Source organism: Cricetulus griseus, chromosome X (assembly GCF_003668045.3).
Source record: "Cricetulus griseus strain 17A/GY chromosome X, alternate assembly CriGri-PICRH-1.0, whole genome shotgun sequence".
Lineage (NCBI taxonomy): Eukaryota > Metazoa > Chordata > Mammalia > Rodentia > Cricetidae > Cricetulus > Cricetulus griseus.
In genome coordinates this window covers 38,404,982-38,418,922 of record NC_048604.1, presented here as the reverse complement: position 1 = coordinate 38,418,922, position 13,941 = coordinate 38,404,982, and the positions used below count along the sequence as shown (strand labels likewise).

Sequence of the window (13,941 nt, the reverse complement as noted above, 5' to 3'; positions counted from 1 at the left end):
CTGAACGGGCCTTCTTCTGTAATCAGATTGGCGATTATCATAAATGTCATCATAGAACCTACATCCAGTAACTGATGGAAGCAGATGAAATAACCCACAGCCAAGCACTGGGCTGAGCTCTTGCAGTTCAGTTGATGGGAGGGAGGAGGGAGGAGGAATCATATGAACAAGGGAGTTCAAGACCGTGATGGGGAAAACCACAGAGACCGCTGAGCTGAGCTAGTGGGAGCTCACAGACTATGGACTGACAGCTGGAAAATCTACATAGGACCAAACTAGACACTCTGAATGTGGGTGACAGTTATGTGACTTGATCTATTGGGGGGCTTCAGTGGCACCAGGACCTATACCAGGTGCATGAACTGGCTTTTTGGAACCCATTCCCTATGGTGGGATACCATTCTCAGCCATGATACAGGGGGGAGGGATTTGGTCCTTCCTTCACTTGGTATGCCAGACTTTATTGACTCCCCAAGGAAGGTTTTACCCTGTCTGAAGAGTGGATGGGAGGAAGGGGAAAGATGGGACATGGGAAGAAGGGGAGGGAGGGGGAACTGTGGTTGGTATATAAAATGAGAAATAATTTTAAAATAAAAATATATAATGATGACAATAGCCATATACAAATTAGCATATATAATTAACGAGTCTCCAAGTAGTTTGCAAATATTTGGTTCAAACAAACCCTCTGTGAGACAAGTAGAAAAAGAATACTACAAAGTCCAACTTTCATTAACTGACAACCAGGTAACTAACTCACTTTCACATAGTAGGACTGTTTAGTGCTACTCTGTTTTCTGGAGAGGAAAAATAAAGACCAGAATATACTATATCACTTATTCTTTTATTTGCTATATCCTCCCTATACCACAGTTTTTAATTAAAAAAAATGGTTCTCTCCTTAAGCATCTCACAGAATGGTTAACAAAAAACAACTACCAGGCCACCTTTTCTAAAACATTAGGCACTATTTGTCTACTTCCCTTTTCGTCACTGTAATCAGTGAAATGTCTTACAGAACAGTTGCTTAGTAAATGATCAGACAGTTCCATTAACTGCAATTCCTAACTTTCAAGTACTTAGAATTCTTATAACGTTCATACTGTTAAAACTCAAACTCGAGAATACAGCCCTTCGCCATATTTAACTGTCTCTCTTGAGATCTACAGGCCACTAGGACAGCACGTTAATTTCCAGATAAACTTTGTGAATGCCAAGATTATGAAGAGATTTGGGTGGGTCCCGGGACACTTTGGAATCCCCAAACTAATGCTTGCAAAAGAAGATGACAGCGTTATAGGCTCAGGCAAGGTTCCAAATCAAAGCATATGCAAAGGAGCTCCAGGGGTTCCCTGATGTTTTGGAGCTCATCCAAGCAGATTCTTGGAATCCTGGTTCCCTGTTTAAATACCAGTTTCCACTATTGTGAAGACAGAGAAAGAGGGAAAACAAGTAGGGCAACAACCAAAGCCAGAAGCAAATGCTCCCATTATCAATCCCTAGGAAGTCCCAGAGAATTTCCACCCCACCACCACCACCGCATGCATGTCAAATAATAGCATCTTGCTTGGCTTGACACTTTTAAGATGCTTTGACATCTCCTGTCTTATTTATTCTTTACAGAAGTTCTTGAAGGTGTTTTTATTATCAGTCTCATTCTACCCATTGGATCACTGAGGTCCATGACATTAAATGGCTCATTAATAAGCAAGCATAACAGACTTGAACTCAAGTATACCAGACTGCAAATTGCCAATGCCTTTTCCCTCCACACTACATGGTTTATCCAAAATATTGGAGTCACAGAGTATATGTAGAGGCCAAAAGACAATTCTTAGGATCTTAAAGGTTGTGAGACGAATGAGCTTCCTGGTAATCTTAGGTAAGAGCACACCACTATGTAGATAAACAGAAACACAGAGATGGAGTAGCTTGCCTGACGACATGCAATAATTAGAGAACAGACCTTTATAAATCCTCATTTCATAGTTCATCTGCGTCTGCGTGCGTGCGTGCGTGCGTGCGTGCATGCGCGCACATTATGTGTTCAGAGAAGAAGTAAAAGAAACTGGAGATGAAACATTGCAAAACAGTGCTATTATTTATATAACAGAGTGCCAAATACTACTTACATCCAGAAATTAGAGACAAAGTCTGAAAGCACCCACCTCTAGCAATGAAAACATACATTTGCTGAGAACAATAGTTTAGGGAAGTCTTTTCAGAATGCAAGTTCCTATAAAAAAATCTCTAAGAAATGGAACTGATTTGCTACAATATATACAAAATTTCAGCAACAAGCTCCAAATTTGTTGTGAGAACATTGACCTAAGTAAATTCAGATGAGGGAAGGAGGACAAACAAAAATGGCCTAGAGTTTTATAAAGCCACAAGGAGAGAACTATTGAGGGAAAAAATAGAACTGGCTTGGTAGGAATTGGTAAACTTGTTGCCATACTGCAGCAGGAAGGGGAAGTGGAAGTGGCTCTTCTGATCCACCAAACTTGTCATCTCTAAATGTTTCCTTTCCCAACCTACCTCAGCTTCCTCATTTTTATACCCACCCAATCACTATGAGTCCCCGATGTAATTATGACATTCTATTCTCTTGCCCAATCAAAGCCACTGCTTGGATTCCACTAAGGGAAATCACATAGAAAAAAATCACGTCAGTGAAGGAAATGAGTAAAGGAAGAACATTGGCTTCTGGATCCAAAGGTGGAGCTCAAGAAAAGAGGCTTTACTGGAGGGATTTCAAGCATCAGTCAGCTGAAAGGAAACCATGTTTGGAGCCATCATCTTGGAAATCACAGCTGGCTGGTCAGCACATGTGCTTCTTCTGCTCCCAAGTACCAGGCAACTTTTGCTTGCAGCAGAAGAGTGGATGAAGAGTGAAAATCTTGAATTAAGACATTCTGAAATGTAATAGCTATGTGATATGTCAGATTAGGCATACATTACCTGTCTCCAATGCAGTAGAAACCTCCTTTGCCCAACTCCTTCTGTACAATGTGTAATTTCTGCCTCTTGTGGGAAGGAGGCAGAACAAACAAACAAAAAAGCCTTTCTTATATTCCCCCTTCTCTTTGTGTCTCCTCTTCTTTCCTTTCAATATTCCTTCCTTTCCTCAGTTAGTGCTTTTTCCTCTTTACTCTCAACTCCACACTCTTAATGTCTCTTCCTTGTGAGGCTCCTTGCCACCATAAAACCAAGGCTCAGAAAGGCATTTTAAAAACGGACCTTCCTTGTACATGCTATAACACCTTCCAAAATTCCCTGGGATAAGGGAATGCATATTTGGGTTGCAAAAGGCTGTTTGGAAGTTAAGCCTCATTTCTCATCTGTGTACTTGAAACTGCTAAAGATGCAACTGTTCCTGTCTGCAATCTGTAGGGCAGAAGGAAAAAACAGGACTAGGGCCAATTTTTCTCCTTTTCGGTTTCAAAAGTAAGAGCTCTTCAGTCCTTTTAGGTGAAATGTCTGTACCCAGCAATATGAGGAAAGTGCTTCAGCCTTTGTCCCTCGCTGCTGGGAAATGACAGAATGTACAGGAGAATCACAAAAGCCTTGAGCGATCCGATTTGTGCCCAAGTAATAACCCTACCCCATCATGTGAGTTCTCTGCAGAAGTGATGAAAAGGCTCTGTCCCCTTGTAAGTGAGTCATCCTACCTTCCAGAAGATATTAAAGATCTATTGGAAGAGCTGAACAACCATGGATAGAGAAAGAGATGATCAACCAGAGTTAGGCCTTGAAATCTCTAACTCTTAAAGCCAAATTACACAGAAATCACCACCACCATTCAGGGAAACCATGCCAATGACAGAAACAAATGCAACACTCTTACTGCCCATCTTTTGCTTTTACTCATGAATAATCACTTAAAAATCATTTTGACACACCGTGGTGTCATGGAAGCAAATTAGGCTTATTGAGATGTGGCCTGATTCTGCAGGAAAATGACTATGACCCTGTCAAAATGTTTCACCTGTCTAGGTCTTGATTCTTTTTCTGAAAACTAGCAAGTTAGAGTACCAGATCAGATTCCTGGAGTCTCCTACACTTAGTGCCACAAGACTAGAAAGAGAGGAGGAAAATCCAGTGGAAATTTCAAGAGAGATTGGAGTGTCTTAATGCCAAATTCCCATTCAAATAATAGCCTCAACAGACAGGAAAAATGTTCTTAAATGTTTGTCTTTCATAGAAACAGACTCTCCCCATCTCCATCCTCCCAGTGCCCCCTGGCCTTGGAGAAACACCTGTCTATATAACGGGCCGATGGTGTGACTAAGTCTGAAGGGGTAGACACTGGGTGGGCTAAAAGAAAATCTGAATTCAGCAATGCCGTGGCTATATACCGCAGTGCCAAAGAGTAAATAAAATAGAAATTAGACAATCAAAATAATGGTATGACTCATTAGTAAACCAAATTCTGGACAGTTCTTTTAAACAGGAAGATAGAACTTGCAGTCTGAAAAAAACAGAATTTTCAATTCTCTCACACCCTGTTTAAGGTTACTATTTCAAAAAAAAAACAAAAAAAAAGATGAAGTACAAGAAAACCTTAAATTGAACTCGAGAATCTGCCCAACTTGCAGCTCCATGTCTCAGACAGCTCCGAGTGAGCTTTTGCAACAGACCGTGACCTCTTGAGACGCAGGTGTGTCCAAATGGTTTGGTTCCCCCAAACAAAAGGTCATTATACCTTGAGCTCTGTTCTTCCACGAAGCTCTACTTCATAGCCTTCACTCAGAGTTTGAAGAATTGTTACCGTGCTGAGGCTGACATGAATTCGGTATGCTGAAAAAAAAGGGGAAGCATCACTTTGCCTCCTTTCTCATTGGCAAAATCAATGAGACATTAACAATGTAATGAATGTCCCCACTTTAGAGTATACAATGCTCTCAGAAAAGTCCAGAGATAGACATGATAGGTAGATAGATCATAGATAGATACAGATAAAGAGATAGATAGATAGATAGATAGATAGATAGATAGATAGATAGATAGATAGATAGATAACACTTTAGCCCTACTTGAGTAAAAGGAGGAGTGATGACCTCATCAGGCCCAAAGAGGGCATTAGCAATAGCATCTGTCAGCCTCCAAAACACTGTCTCAGATGAAAGGTCATGCAACAGCAAGGAGTCAATTTAACTCAAAGGTTGAGACTGGAGAAACAGGAAGCACCATTGTGCTCTCAGCTACATTTTAACTTCCTCCAAGGGAAGTGTAACTTTAGCAGCTTGTTACACCAGCTGTTATTAAGGCTAAATTATCCAGACCTGTACAATCCTCCTTTAGATTAAAAGATGTCTTTTCCAAAATGGGTACAATTAACAGCCATCTCTTAGTACTATCATATTTAAAATATCAATGAGAAATAGCCCAAGACTTCTGTCAATCAATATTTTGTGGGCATCAGACATTACTAACCCTCCATGGGCAGTGAGTGCTTCCAGATGTAAATGTAAATATATTCTTTTCTAGTCTTGGATTCCAACATGCGACAGGAGCTTTACATTGGGGAACTAGATCTAGGATCCAATTGTAATTCTTTATACTAAAGACCAACTACTTGTCCCCTGAGACAAGTTCCCTGAGCTTCCTGACAACTGTTACTACATGACCTGACACCTTGCTGAGACTGAGTCTTAAGTAAAAGTCCAAGATCTGCTCTCATATGTACTCATAGAAGCTATCCATCTAGAGACTGCTTACGACCTGACTAGGAAGGCCTGGCTGAAAAGAACAGACATTTTTATCATGTATATTCATAGTGACTTTCCTTTTCTTAATAGCTCAGTACCATTGTTTGTCTTTCTCAGTGAGTCACATTCATCCAAAAACCTCTGCTCAGAAAAAGTTATCCTGTTCCTAAAAGCCACATCCCTGACAAATGTATTCATTCCATTAGGTGCCATCACACTAGCATCTGATCTTCAGGAAGTCTGCTTGGGGGGGGGCATATAGCTCAAAAGGCCATTAATTCTAACCACTGTGTAACTATGTGATAAGGAGGACCACTCTTAAGTCCCTAATCACTCCCATTCAAGAATCCCAGTCTATTTAACTGGATGTGAAGGAGATATTGATGAAATTGATTTTTTATTAAGAAGCTTGTTACACGCCCTAGTGTCACATCAAACATGAGGTAGGGAGCTATCTCTTCTCAGACCTATACTCAGTGGCAGGGTTACTGCCATATTCGGTTCATAGACTTTAGAAAAGCACAGTAACCCGGTTCAGGAGCACAGAGGTCACCTGAGCATGCTTCTTTGTATCCCACACAATGCCTTCCTTGCAAACCCCGGGATTACTAAACCCTCATTGGGGATGATTCGGTGCATCCATTTTCGCTTCGTGCCTGACGACTAGACAAGATGCTACCTAAATCTCAGAATTCAATTTTTGCTCTCAGCTCTCTATTTCCAAAGTGAAATGTGTAGAGTCTTCCCTAGTGCATACCAGAATATGACTTCAGCCTTCTATGAGCTTACATCAGTCCTACGCATTGTGCCAAATCTGCATTGCAGTTACTCCATCTTGGGTTGCACTTCAAGTGCAAAGTCATATGCAAAGTTATATTCACATGGTGGTTCTTGGATGAATATTTCCATGGCTTCTGCCGTATCTTTGGGGTTTTAAAGACTTTCTCAGATGCCAGGAAATTTATTTTGCTAAAGCTTTCTAAGTTCTATGCTGTCTCTTAATCATGGCTGCACCACTAGATAAGCTAAGACTGGACCCATTGTACAAACCGGTACAGGAGTGATGCAGAGTAGGGTCACACAGGGCACCTGCTGTGCTACAGGCCACCAAATCATCAGGGGCTCATTTAAGTATGTTACTGAAGTTGAGGAAGAGCTTGTCTGGCCTAGCTAGTTGTTGCCAGGGCCAGGGCTATTGAAGGTTTAAATGATTTGTTTCTTTCACTTAAATGAAAACTGAATGTAGGGTTTAATGCTGTTCTGTATGTTTTCCTTCTAATAGCATTTGCTTTACTTAACCAGGATATAAACAAAAAGGCAATGGTGGTGCTGACCCTACCTCAGTAGAGGCAATGAGTAACCAAGAAAGGATTGATAAAACATCTTGTCCACAACAAACAATGGCAGAATCATTTGCACAGTCTTATTAGCAAAGAAAGGAAGAAGTAGAATCTTTGTTACTATGGCCATTTTGAAGGAAGTAAAGGTTTTACATGCAGGTAAGTTGGAATTAATTATTTTGGAATTCCAAGCTCCTTAGATTGAAGGATTACAACTAGCTAAGTTTTACAGGCTTATTTGATAAAGCCAGGAACTCCTGAGGTCCTAACTAGTTGAAAAATTGGACTGGAGCAGCAGCCAGCAGCAGCCAGCTGGGAGGCAGCTGGCTCAGGTGCCTTCACAAACTAGTTGAGAACTGAAAATGTCAGTCTCTTACCTAGTTCTTTTCTCTACATGACTCCTTCACACCTACCAGGCTGGCCCAATTTCTTTCTTTTGCCCAAAAGACTTTTTAAGTTGTTTTGATCAAATTGACTGGCTGCTTCAATGTCACTTAGCTACGGCTTTATTTCTGGAACAAGATGGGGGCATGTTCAGTCCAACATCACCCCCTACTGGTTTGCTATTAGAGACTAGAGAAATGTGTGATAAGTCTTAACCATCTTGAATTATCTTTCCCTTTTCTTTAAAACAATAAAACACTGAGTACCCCATTTCCTTCCCCCCTTAAAGAATCACTTTCCCAATCATAAGATGGCCCCACCACATCAATCTACAGATACTCACGTAGCCCTGTTGATTCCATTCGAGAAGCTGTGTTCACAGTGTCTCCAAACAAGCAGTATCTGGGCATGGTGAGGCCCACCACTCCAGCAACAACAGGCCCTATTGAACAGCAGGAGAGTAGGGCTGGAGTCAACAGGTGTGTACTCAGTGCTACTAGCAGAGACATGCAAGCAGGGCAGGGGTGGTTTTGTAGAAGAACCAAAGTTGCCATCAAATGGATCTAGAAATCTAAAGGAAGACTGATGGTTGAATAATGAACTCTGATCTACAAGAAAACAAATTTACCACGCTACAGAAATGACCACCTTTCTGATTTATATCTTTATTCTAGCAACAGTTCTACTCAAAATGCTAGTATCTGTCAACAACAAATAAACATCAAAATCAAACCAGAAAAGCCTGATCAAGAATTCAAAGTGGTTTGTTGCAAGGGGAAAATGTGACTGTTTCTTGTGCCTTAGGGTTGGAAGTCTATATCCCAACTGTGTCTACAAAGAGAATTATTGCTCAGACAATCCAAAAATGTGTAAGCAAGTAGATCTGACTTTCCATTATCTGTGCTAGTAGTGTGGGAAAACAGTGTGTAGAGATAATCTAAAATTATTTCCCATTTGTCCTTGCAGGAATTTTTGTTCTTACACTATTATGGCAGTGTTACATGTTCAAGATAACTGGAGGAAAAAAAACACTTCAGCAGGCAGAAGGAAAAATTAGCTCAACAGTCTATTGAAAGCCTCCCATCCTTACCTTTCTGATTTTTGCTTTTTCTATATTTAAATTTTCAGCATTATATTTTTGCTGTTTCCTGAGTTAAACACATTGTTTTTTTCCAAAGGTTCTTTCTGCTGTAAATAAGAGCAAACCAGAACTAAAACTGTATTTTTTTATTTTAATTCACTCTTTCTTTTTCAGTAGCATCTACTTGGGTACCATGGAAGGCACTATATGGGACTCACAAAGAAATAATATATGGTCTAAATTATACCAGATATTCACATCTAAATGAAGAGAAGAGACTACCAAGTAGGAGAAAAGCAAGCAATGTGGCTGAGGCCAAGCAAACTGTATAGACAGAAGAACTGGAGTAGTTTAGAAAATGAGGAGTTACAAGGAAGAAGGTTCCTGTGGGCAAAGGTTTTCCAGACTCTTGGAAGGTGAGTGGGATTCAGTTACAGGGAAAAGAGACAACTCAAAGGTGTCTGGGGTTTCAGCATACACAGACTTTTGGGAAGTTCATAGAGAGAGCATTCTACCAGCTCAGGCATCTGGGGAGAGATTATAAATATTTTGGGTTAACTGAATTGTACAAAATAGTCCTTAGCCCACTAGAGAATCTTGAGCAAATATTATAAGAAGAATATTCTTGGTCTTTTTTTCTCCTCTGGACAGTGTATTGAATTCATTGAAGGGGCAGTGGATAACCCTATAGAAACGATGTTAAGCATCTGGTGTGGTAAAATCAAACATAGGGCATTGGAAATGAGATGATAGTGGAAAGTAGGCAGCCAAAGTGAGGACCTAAATACAGACATTATGAAAAGAGAACCAACAGACTTGTTGGCTGCCTGATAGATAACCATGACTAAATTGGCATGGGGCTCTAAGACTGTGCTCATTCATTGGAAAAGACAGTTTGAAATTTTAAATATGTTCTATTGGAAATAATTAGGAACCACCCAAACTGAGGTATGCTTAGGGAGTTGCAGCCATGACACTGGAGCACAAATGAGAGCAGAGGGATTTCCTTTAGAGAAAGAGTGAGCCGCTGCTAAATTCAATGCAAAAAAATATGAATAAAATATGTATGGCTCCTGCTGCCAAAGAGCTTAAAGTCTAATGGAAGTACAGACAAGACAACATGCAGTATGCTGATGGTTTGGGGAGGGATGAATAGAGAGAGGCAAGCATGGAAGCAAAATGATATCACAATGATTGATCCAGGAAGGAGATGCTGGTGGCCTGGACTTGAGTAGTGATTGTCCAAAAGACACAGACAGTCTCGAGAAATATTTAAAAGGTCAAAAAGTTGAAAAACTAGCAGTTGGGGCTGGTGAGATGGCTGAAAAGATAAAAGCACTCACCACCAAGCTTGACAATCTGAGTTTTTGTTCCAAAACCAACATGGTAGAAGGAAAGAACCAAGTACTGTAAATCGTCCTCTGACTTTCACTGTATGCTACAAGCACTGTAGCATAAACACATGCACAATAAAAGAAAACAACTAGTAGTTGGTTGAATATTGAAGGTCAGAGGGAGAGAGGAACCCAGGATGACTTCTAAGATGATAATCAGGTCATTGACAGAGACACTAAATGAAATTAAAAACTCGGGAGAGAAGGACATTTGTATGGGAAGAAAATAATTCATTTTTGGACATTTTGAATCTGAGGACAAAGTGAAACACTCAGGTGGAAATGTCATCAGGAAGCCTGACACACATAGGTGAAGCTTAAGGGAAAAGATTGTCCTGTAGCTATAGTGTTAAAGGGAAGTGATGTAACTACATTTTAAGTTCTAAAAAGGTGTTTATAAAATAGATAAATAAATTGTCTACAGTCACCAGCATACATGTAGTAGTTAAGTGGAAAAAAAATATTGGAGGGAGGGGCTTGAAGTCATTTATTTGAAAGGGGAAGAGTCCAGGAGGAAAATGCTTTTGATTAACTGATCGCATTATCCTAAACATCACAAACACTTGGCAACCTTGTAGCATTGTAAATGTAGACAAGGTGGCATAAAATGAGAAGGGTAGGCTGTCGGACAGGGGTTGCTACCCACTGCAGTGGTATAGGTGGGGGAAAGAAGGGAAACTGTCCAGGCAGAAAGAGATGAAGCATTGCTGGATACCAGGGTAATCCAGCTGTCCAGAATCAGAGGACATTTACATATTCTTCTTCCTGTTCTAAGTCCTCTATGAGGCACATGGAAATGGTTTCTCTTTCTTTCACTAGCTTCCATTACCTGAGTGCAGGCCTATTCGAATTCGGACTGGCACTTCTGGCATGTGTCGCATCTTAAAGGTGCCCACAGAGCTCAAGATATCCAGGGACATGTTGGCAATCTCAGCAGCATGCCTACTGCCATTCCTCTTTGGGAGGCCTGAGGCCACCATGTAGGCATCCCCAATGGTCTCTACCTGGGAATTATAAAAATAAGATTAATCAACATGTAATCTCTTCGTATTACCCCACATGCATGTGTGCACATGTGCACATGCACATGCTCACACACACACACACACACACACACACACACACACACACACACACACACGGGGTTTCAGGAGCATGATGGAGGCCAAATATGTAAAGTGAGGAAGGTAGGGTGGGGCTGTCCATAATTCACGGGACTATTTTTGTACAACGGAATAGTTTAAGGATATTTATTAAAATACTGATGCACAGTCCTCACAACCAGAGGTTCCGAAGTAAGTATAGCTTCTAAGTCTACTGCATGACTCTAGGAAAATACCAAGCTGCAAGAAATTTCTATATGAAGGGAAAGTGGGACATCCCTAAGATGTTCCTGGCAAATTACTTGGGGAAAATGTACCCAAGATACTGTCAAAGAGAAAGTCTTACTCTAGTTAATTTTAGATAAATAGGCAGCCTTGGGGAAGTATATGGAAAGGGAAAGAAGGACAAAAAGAGTAGGCTCCTGATTTGTCATGCTAATATGGCAATCAATGTCACAAACCTTTTGGGCATGAGAACTAGGTCTTTTCCCACCAATCACCTCCTTCTCTCCTATTGCTATGTCCTTGAGGGGCAATACTTCTGGCCTTTGACTATTCGGCAAGAACCAGAGATTAATATTTAAAAAAAAAAAAAGAACCAAAGCTGGACACTTGGAAATAAAGACAAGTCTGCTTCCCATCTTCCCCACAGTGTGTGCTCAATCTTTTAGATAACTCATATGTGAAAGTTTTTCAGGAAAATTCAAGTCCCAAGCAAACTGGAAGGACCTCTATGAAAGTGCCAGACAGGATGGCTTACTAAGTGTTTGATTACAGCTAAAAATCAACGGCATTCTGGAGACATACTGCCCTGGATAGAATCTCAGACTCATCACTTACAATCAACGGGCAATTCCTCTTTGTTCCACCCACTGTCCCCATCTTTAAAACTAGATAATGTTAATGCCTATCTCATAGGATTTTTAGGACTAAATAATAATGTGCATCAAAACACTTAAAACTGAGCAGGTGATGTTCATACAACAAGGACATATGTTCAACCATGTTCATAGCAGCATTGCTTGTAATAGCCAGAACCTGGAAGCAACCTAGATGCCCCCCAACTGAAGAATGGATAGAGAAAATGTGGTACATTTACACAATGGAGTACTACTCAGCAGAAAAAAAGCTAGAATCTTGAAATTTGCAGACAAATGGATGGAACTAGAAGAAACCATCCTGAGTGAGGTAACCCAGCTGCAAAAAGACCAACATGGTATGTACTCACTCATATATGAATTTTAGACATAGAGCAAAGGATTACCAGCCTACAATCCTCTTCACCAAAGGAACTAGGAAACAAGAAGGACTCTAAGAGAAAAATGCATGGTCCCCGGGGAATGGGAAGGGCCAGGATCTCCTAAGCTAATTGGGAGCATGAGGCTAGGGGAGAGGGAGCTAGCATAATGTGAGGAGAACAGGAGGGGAGAGGAGGAAATGGAGGAGCAGAAATGTTGAGTGGGGGAAGAATAGAGGAGAGCAGGATGAGAGATACCATAACAGAGGGAGCCATTATGGGTCCGAGGAGAGATCTGGCACTAGGGAGATTTCCAGAGATCTACAAGGATAACACCAACTGACAATCTAGGCAATGGTGGAGAGGCTACCCTAAATGCCCTTCCCCTATAATGAGACTGATGACTACTTTATATGACATCCTAGAGCCCTCATCCAGTGGCTGGTGGAAACAGAGGCAGACACCCACAGCTATACACTGAACTGAACTTTGGAACCCAGCTGCAGAGAGGGAGGAATGAAGATCAAGGGGGTCGGGACCAGGCTGGTGAATCCCACAGAAACAGCTGACCTGAACAAGGGGGAGCACTTGCACCCCAGACTGCTGTCTGGGAGACCAGCATGGGACTGATCCAGACCCCTGAAAGTGGATGTCAATTAGGAGGCCTCAGCACCCTATGGGGCCTCTGGTAGTGGATCAGTATTTTTCCCTGTAAGAAGGGACTTTGAGAGCCCATCCCACGTGAAGGGATGCTCTCTCTCAGCCTGGACACATGGGGGAGGGCCTAGGTCTGGCCCAGGATGATGATGTGGAATTTGGGAAGCCCCTGTGGAGGGTCCTACCTTCCATGGGGAGCAGAGGGGGGAGGAGGGAGGGGGCTGGTGGGGTTGGGGAGTGAGGAGAGGGAGAAGGGATTGACATGTGAAATTATAATTTTGTAAAAATTAAATAAAAAAACAAAACAAAACCAAATAAACTGAGCAGGTGGGTGTTAACATATATTAAATGTAAGCTAACACTACCACTATCATCATCATCATCATCAACAACAACAAAAAGTATGTCTTGAAGCCATCTAAAGACTATGGTTATTATTCAGTGCCATAAAATGAAGTATAGGATTCAGCAACAGGGCTTACATAATGACTTTCTAAATAACTAATAATAATGGACATTTGCCCCCATGGGACTTTAACTTCATTGCACTTCCCTTCAGTCTCCCAGCATTGGTATGATTTAGAGTGAAGATTTATGCTGTCAAATAGTCATGACAGACTTAACAGAAGAAGAGTTTCATTGCAAATGTATTTGGGTGCAGTGGCTGGTCATTATCAGAGCATGGTAGTTGACCATTTAGCTTTGATAAGTTGTTACCCCTGAAACCACAGTGATATAGATGAGGACATTAGGAGAACACAAAGCCAGGCATGGGTGAGTTCTCGGGTGCAGATGGCTATGAGGAATTATGGGATGCATCGGTCAAAGGACATTTCAAGGGAAGCAAAAGCATAGAAAAGGATCTGGTCGAAATAGAGCAATGGAAGAAGAGAAAGTAAAAACAAATCACAAAACTTCTGCAGTAGACTTCTCACATCCATTTTAGATTATCAAGTTCCAGGGGAGGTGATTCCAATTTTATAGGTAAGGAAAATGAAAATACACACAGGTTTGGTGACTCACTGATGGTTCAA

At 41.2% G+C, this 13,941-nt stretch overlaps 1 protein-coding gene across 1 annotated transcript in view; it reads right to left on the bottom strand.

The window, feature by feature from the left end:
• The window catches only part of LOC100755503 (retinal guanylyl cyclase 2), an 84,154-nt gene that overhangs the window by 1,325 nt on the left and 68,888 nt on the right, over positions 1–13,941 (bottom strand). Inside the window, exons 14-16 of the mRNA XM_027433564.1 lie at positions 10,740–10,914; positions 7,779–7,877; positions 4,706–4,800 (exon numbers count right to left, since the gene is read on the bottom strand). Coding sequence (XP_027289365.1) covers positions 4,706–4,800; positions 7,779–7,877; positions 10,740–10,914 — 369 coding nt within the window. The remainder of the gene's footprint in view (positions 1–4,705; positions 4,801–7,778; positions 7,878–10,739; positions 10,915–13,941) is intronic.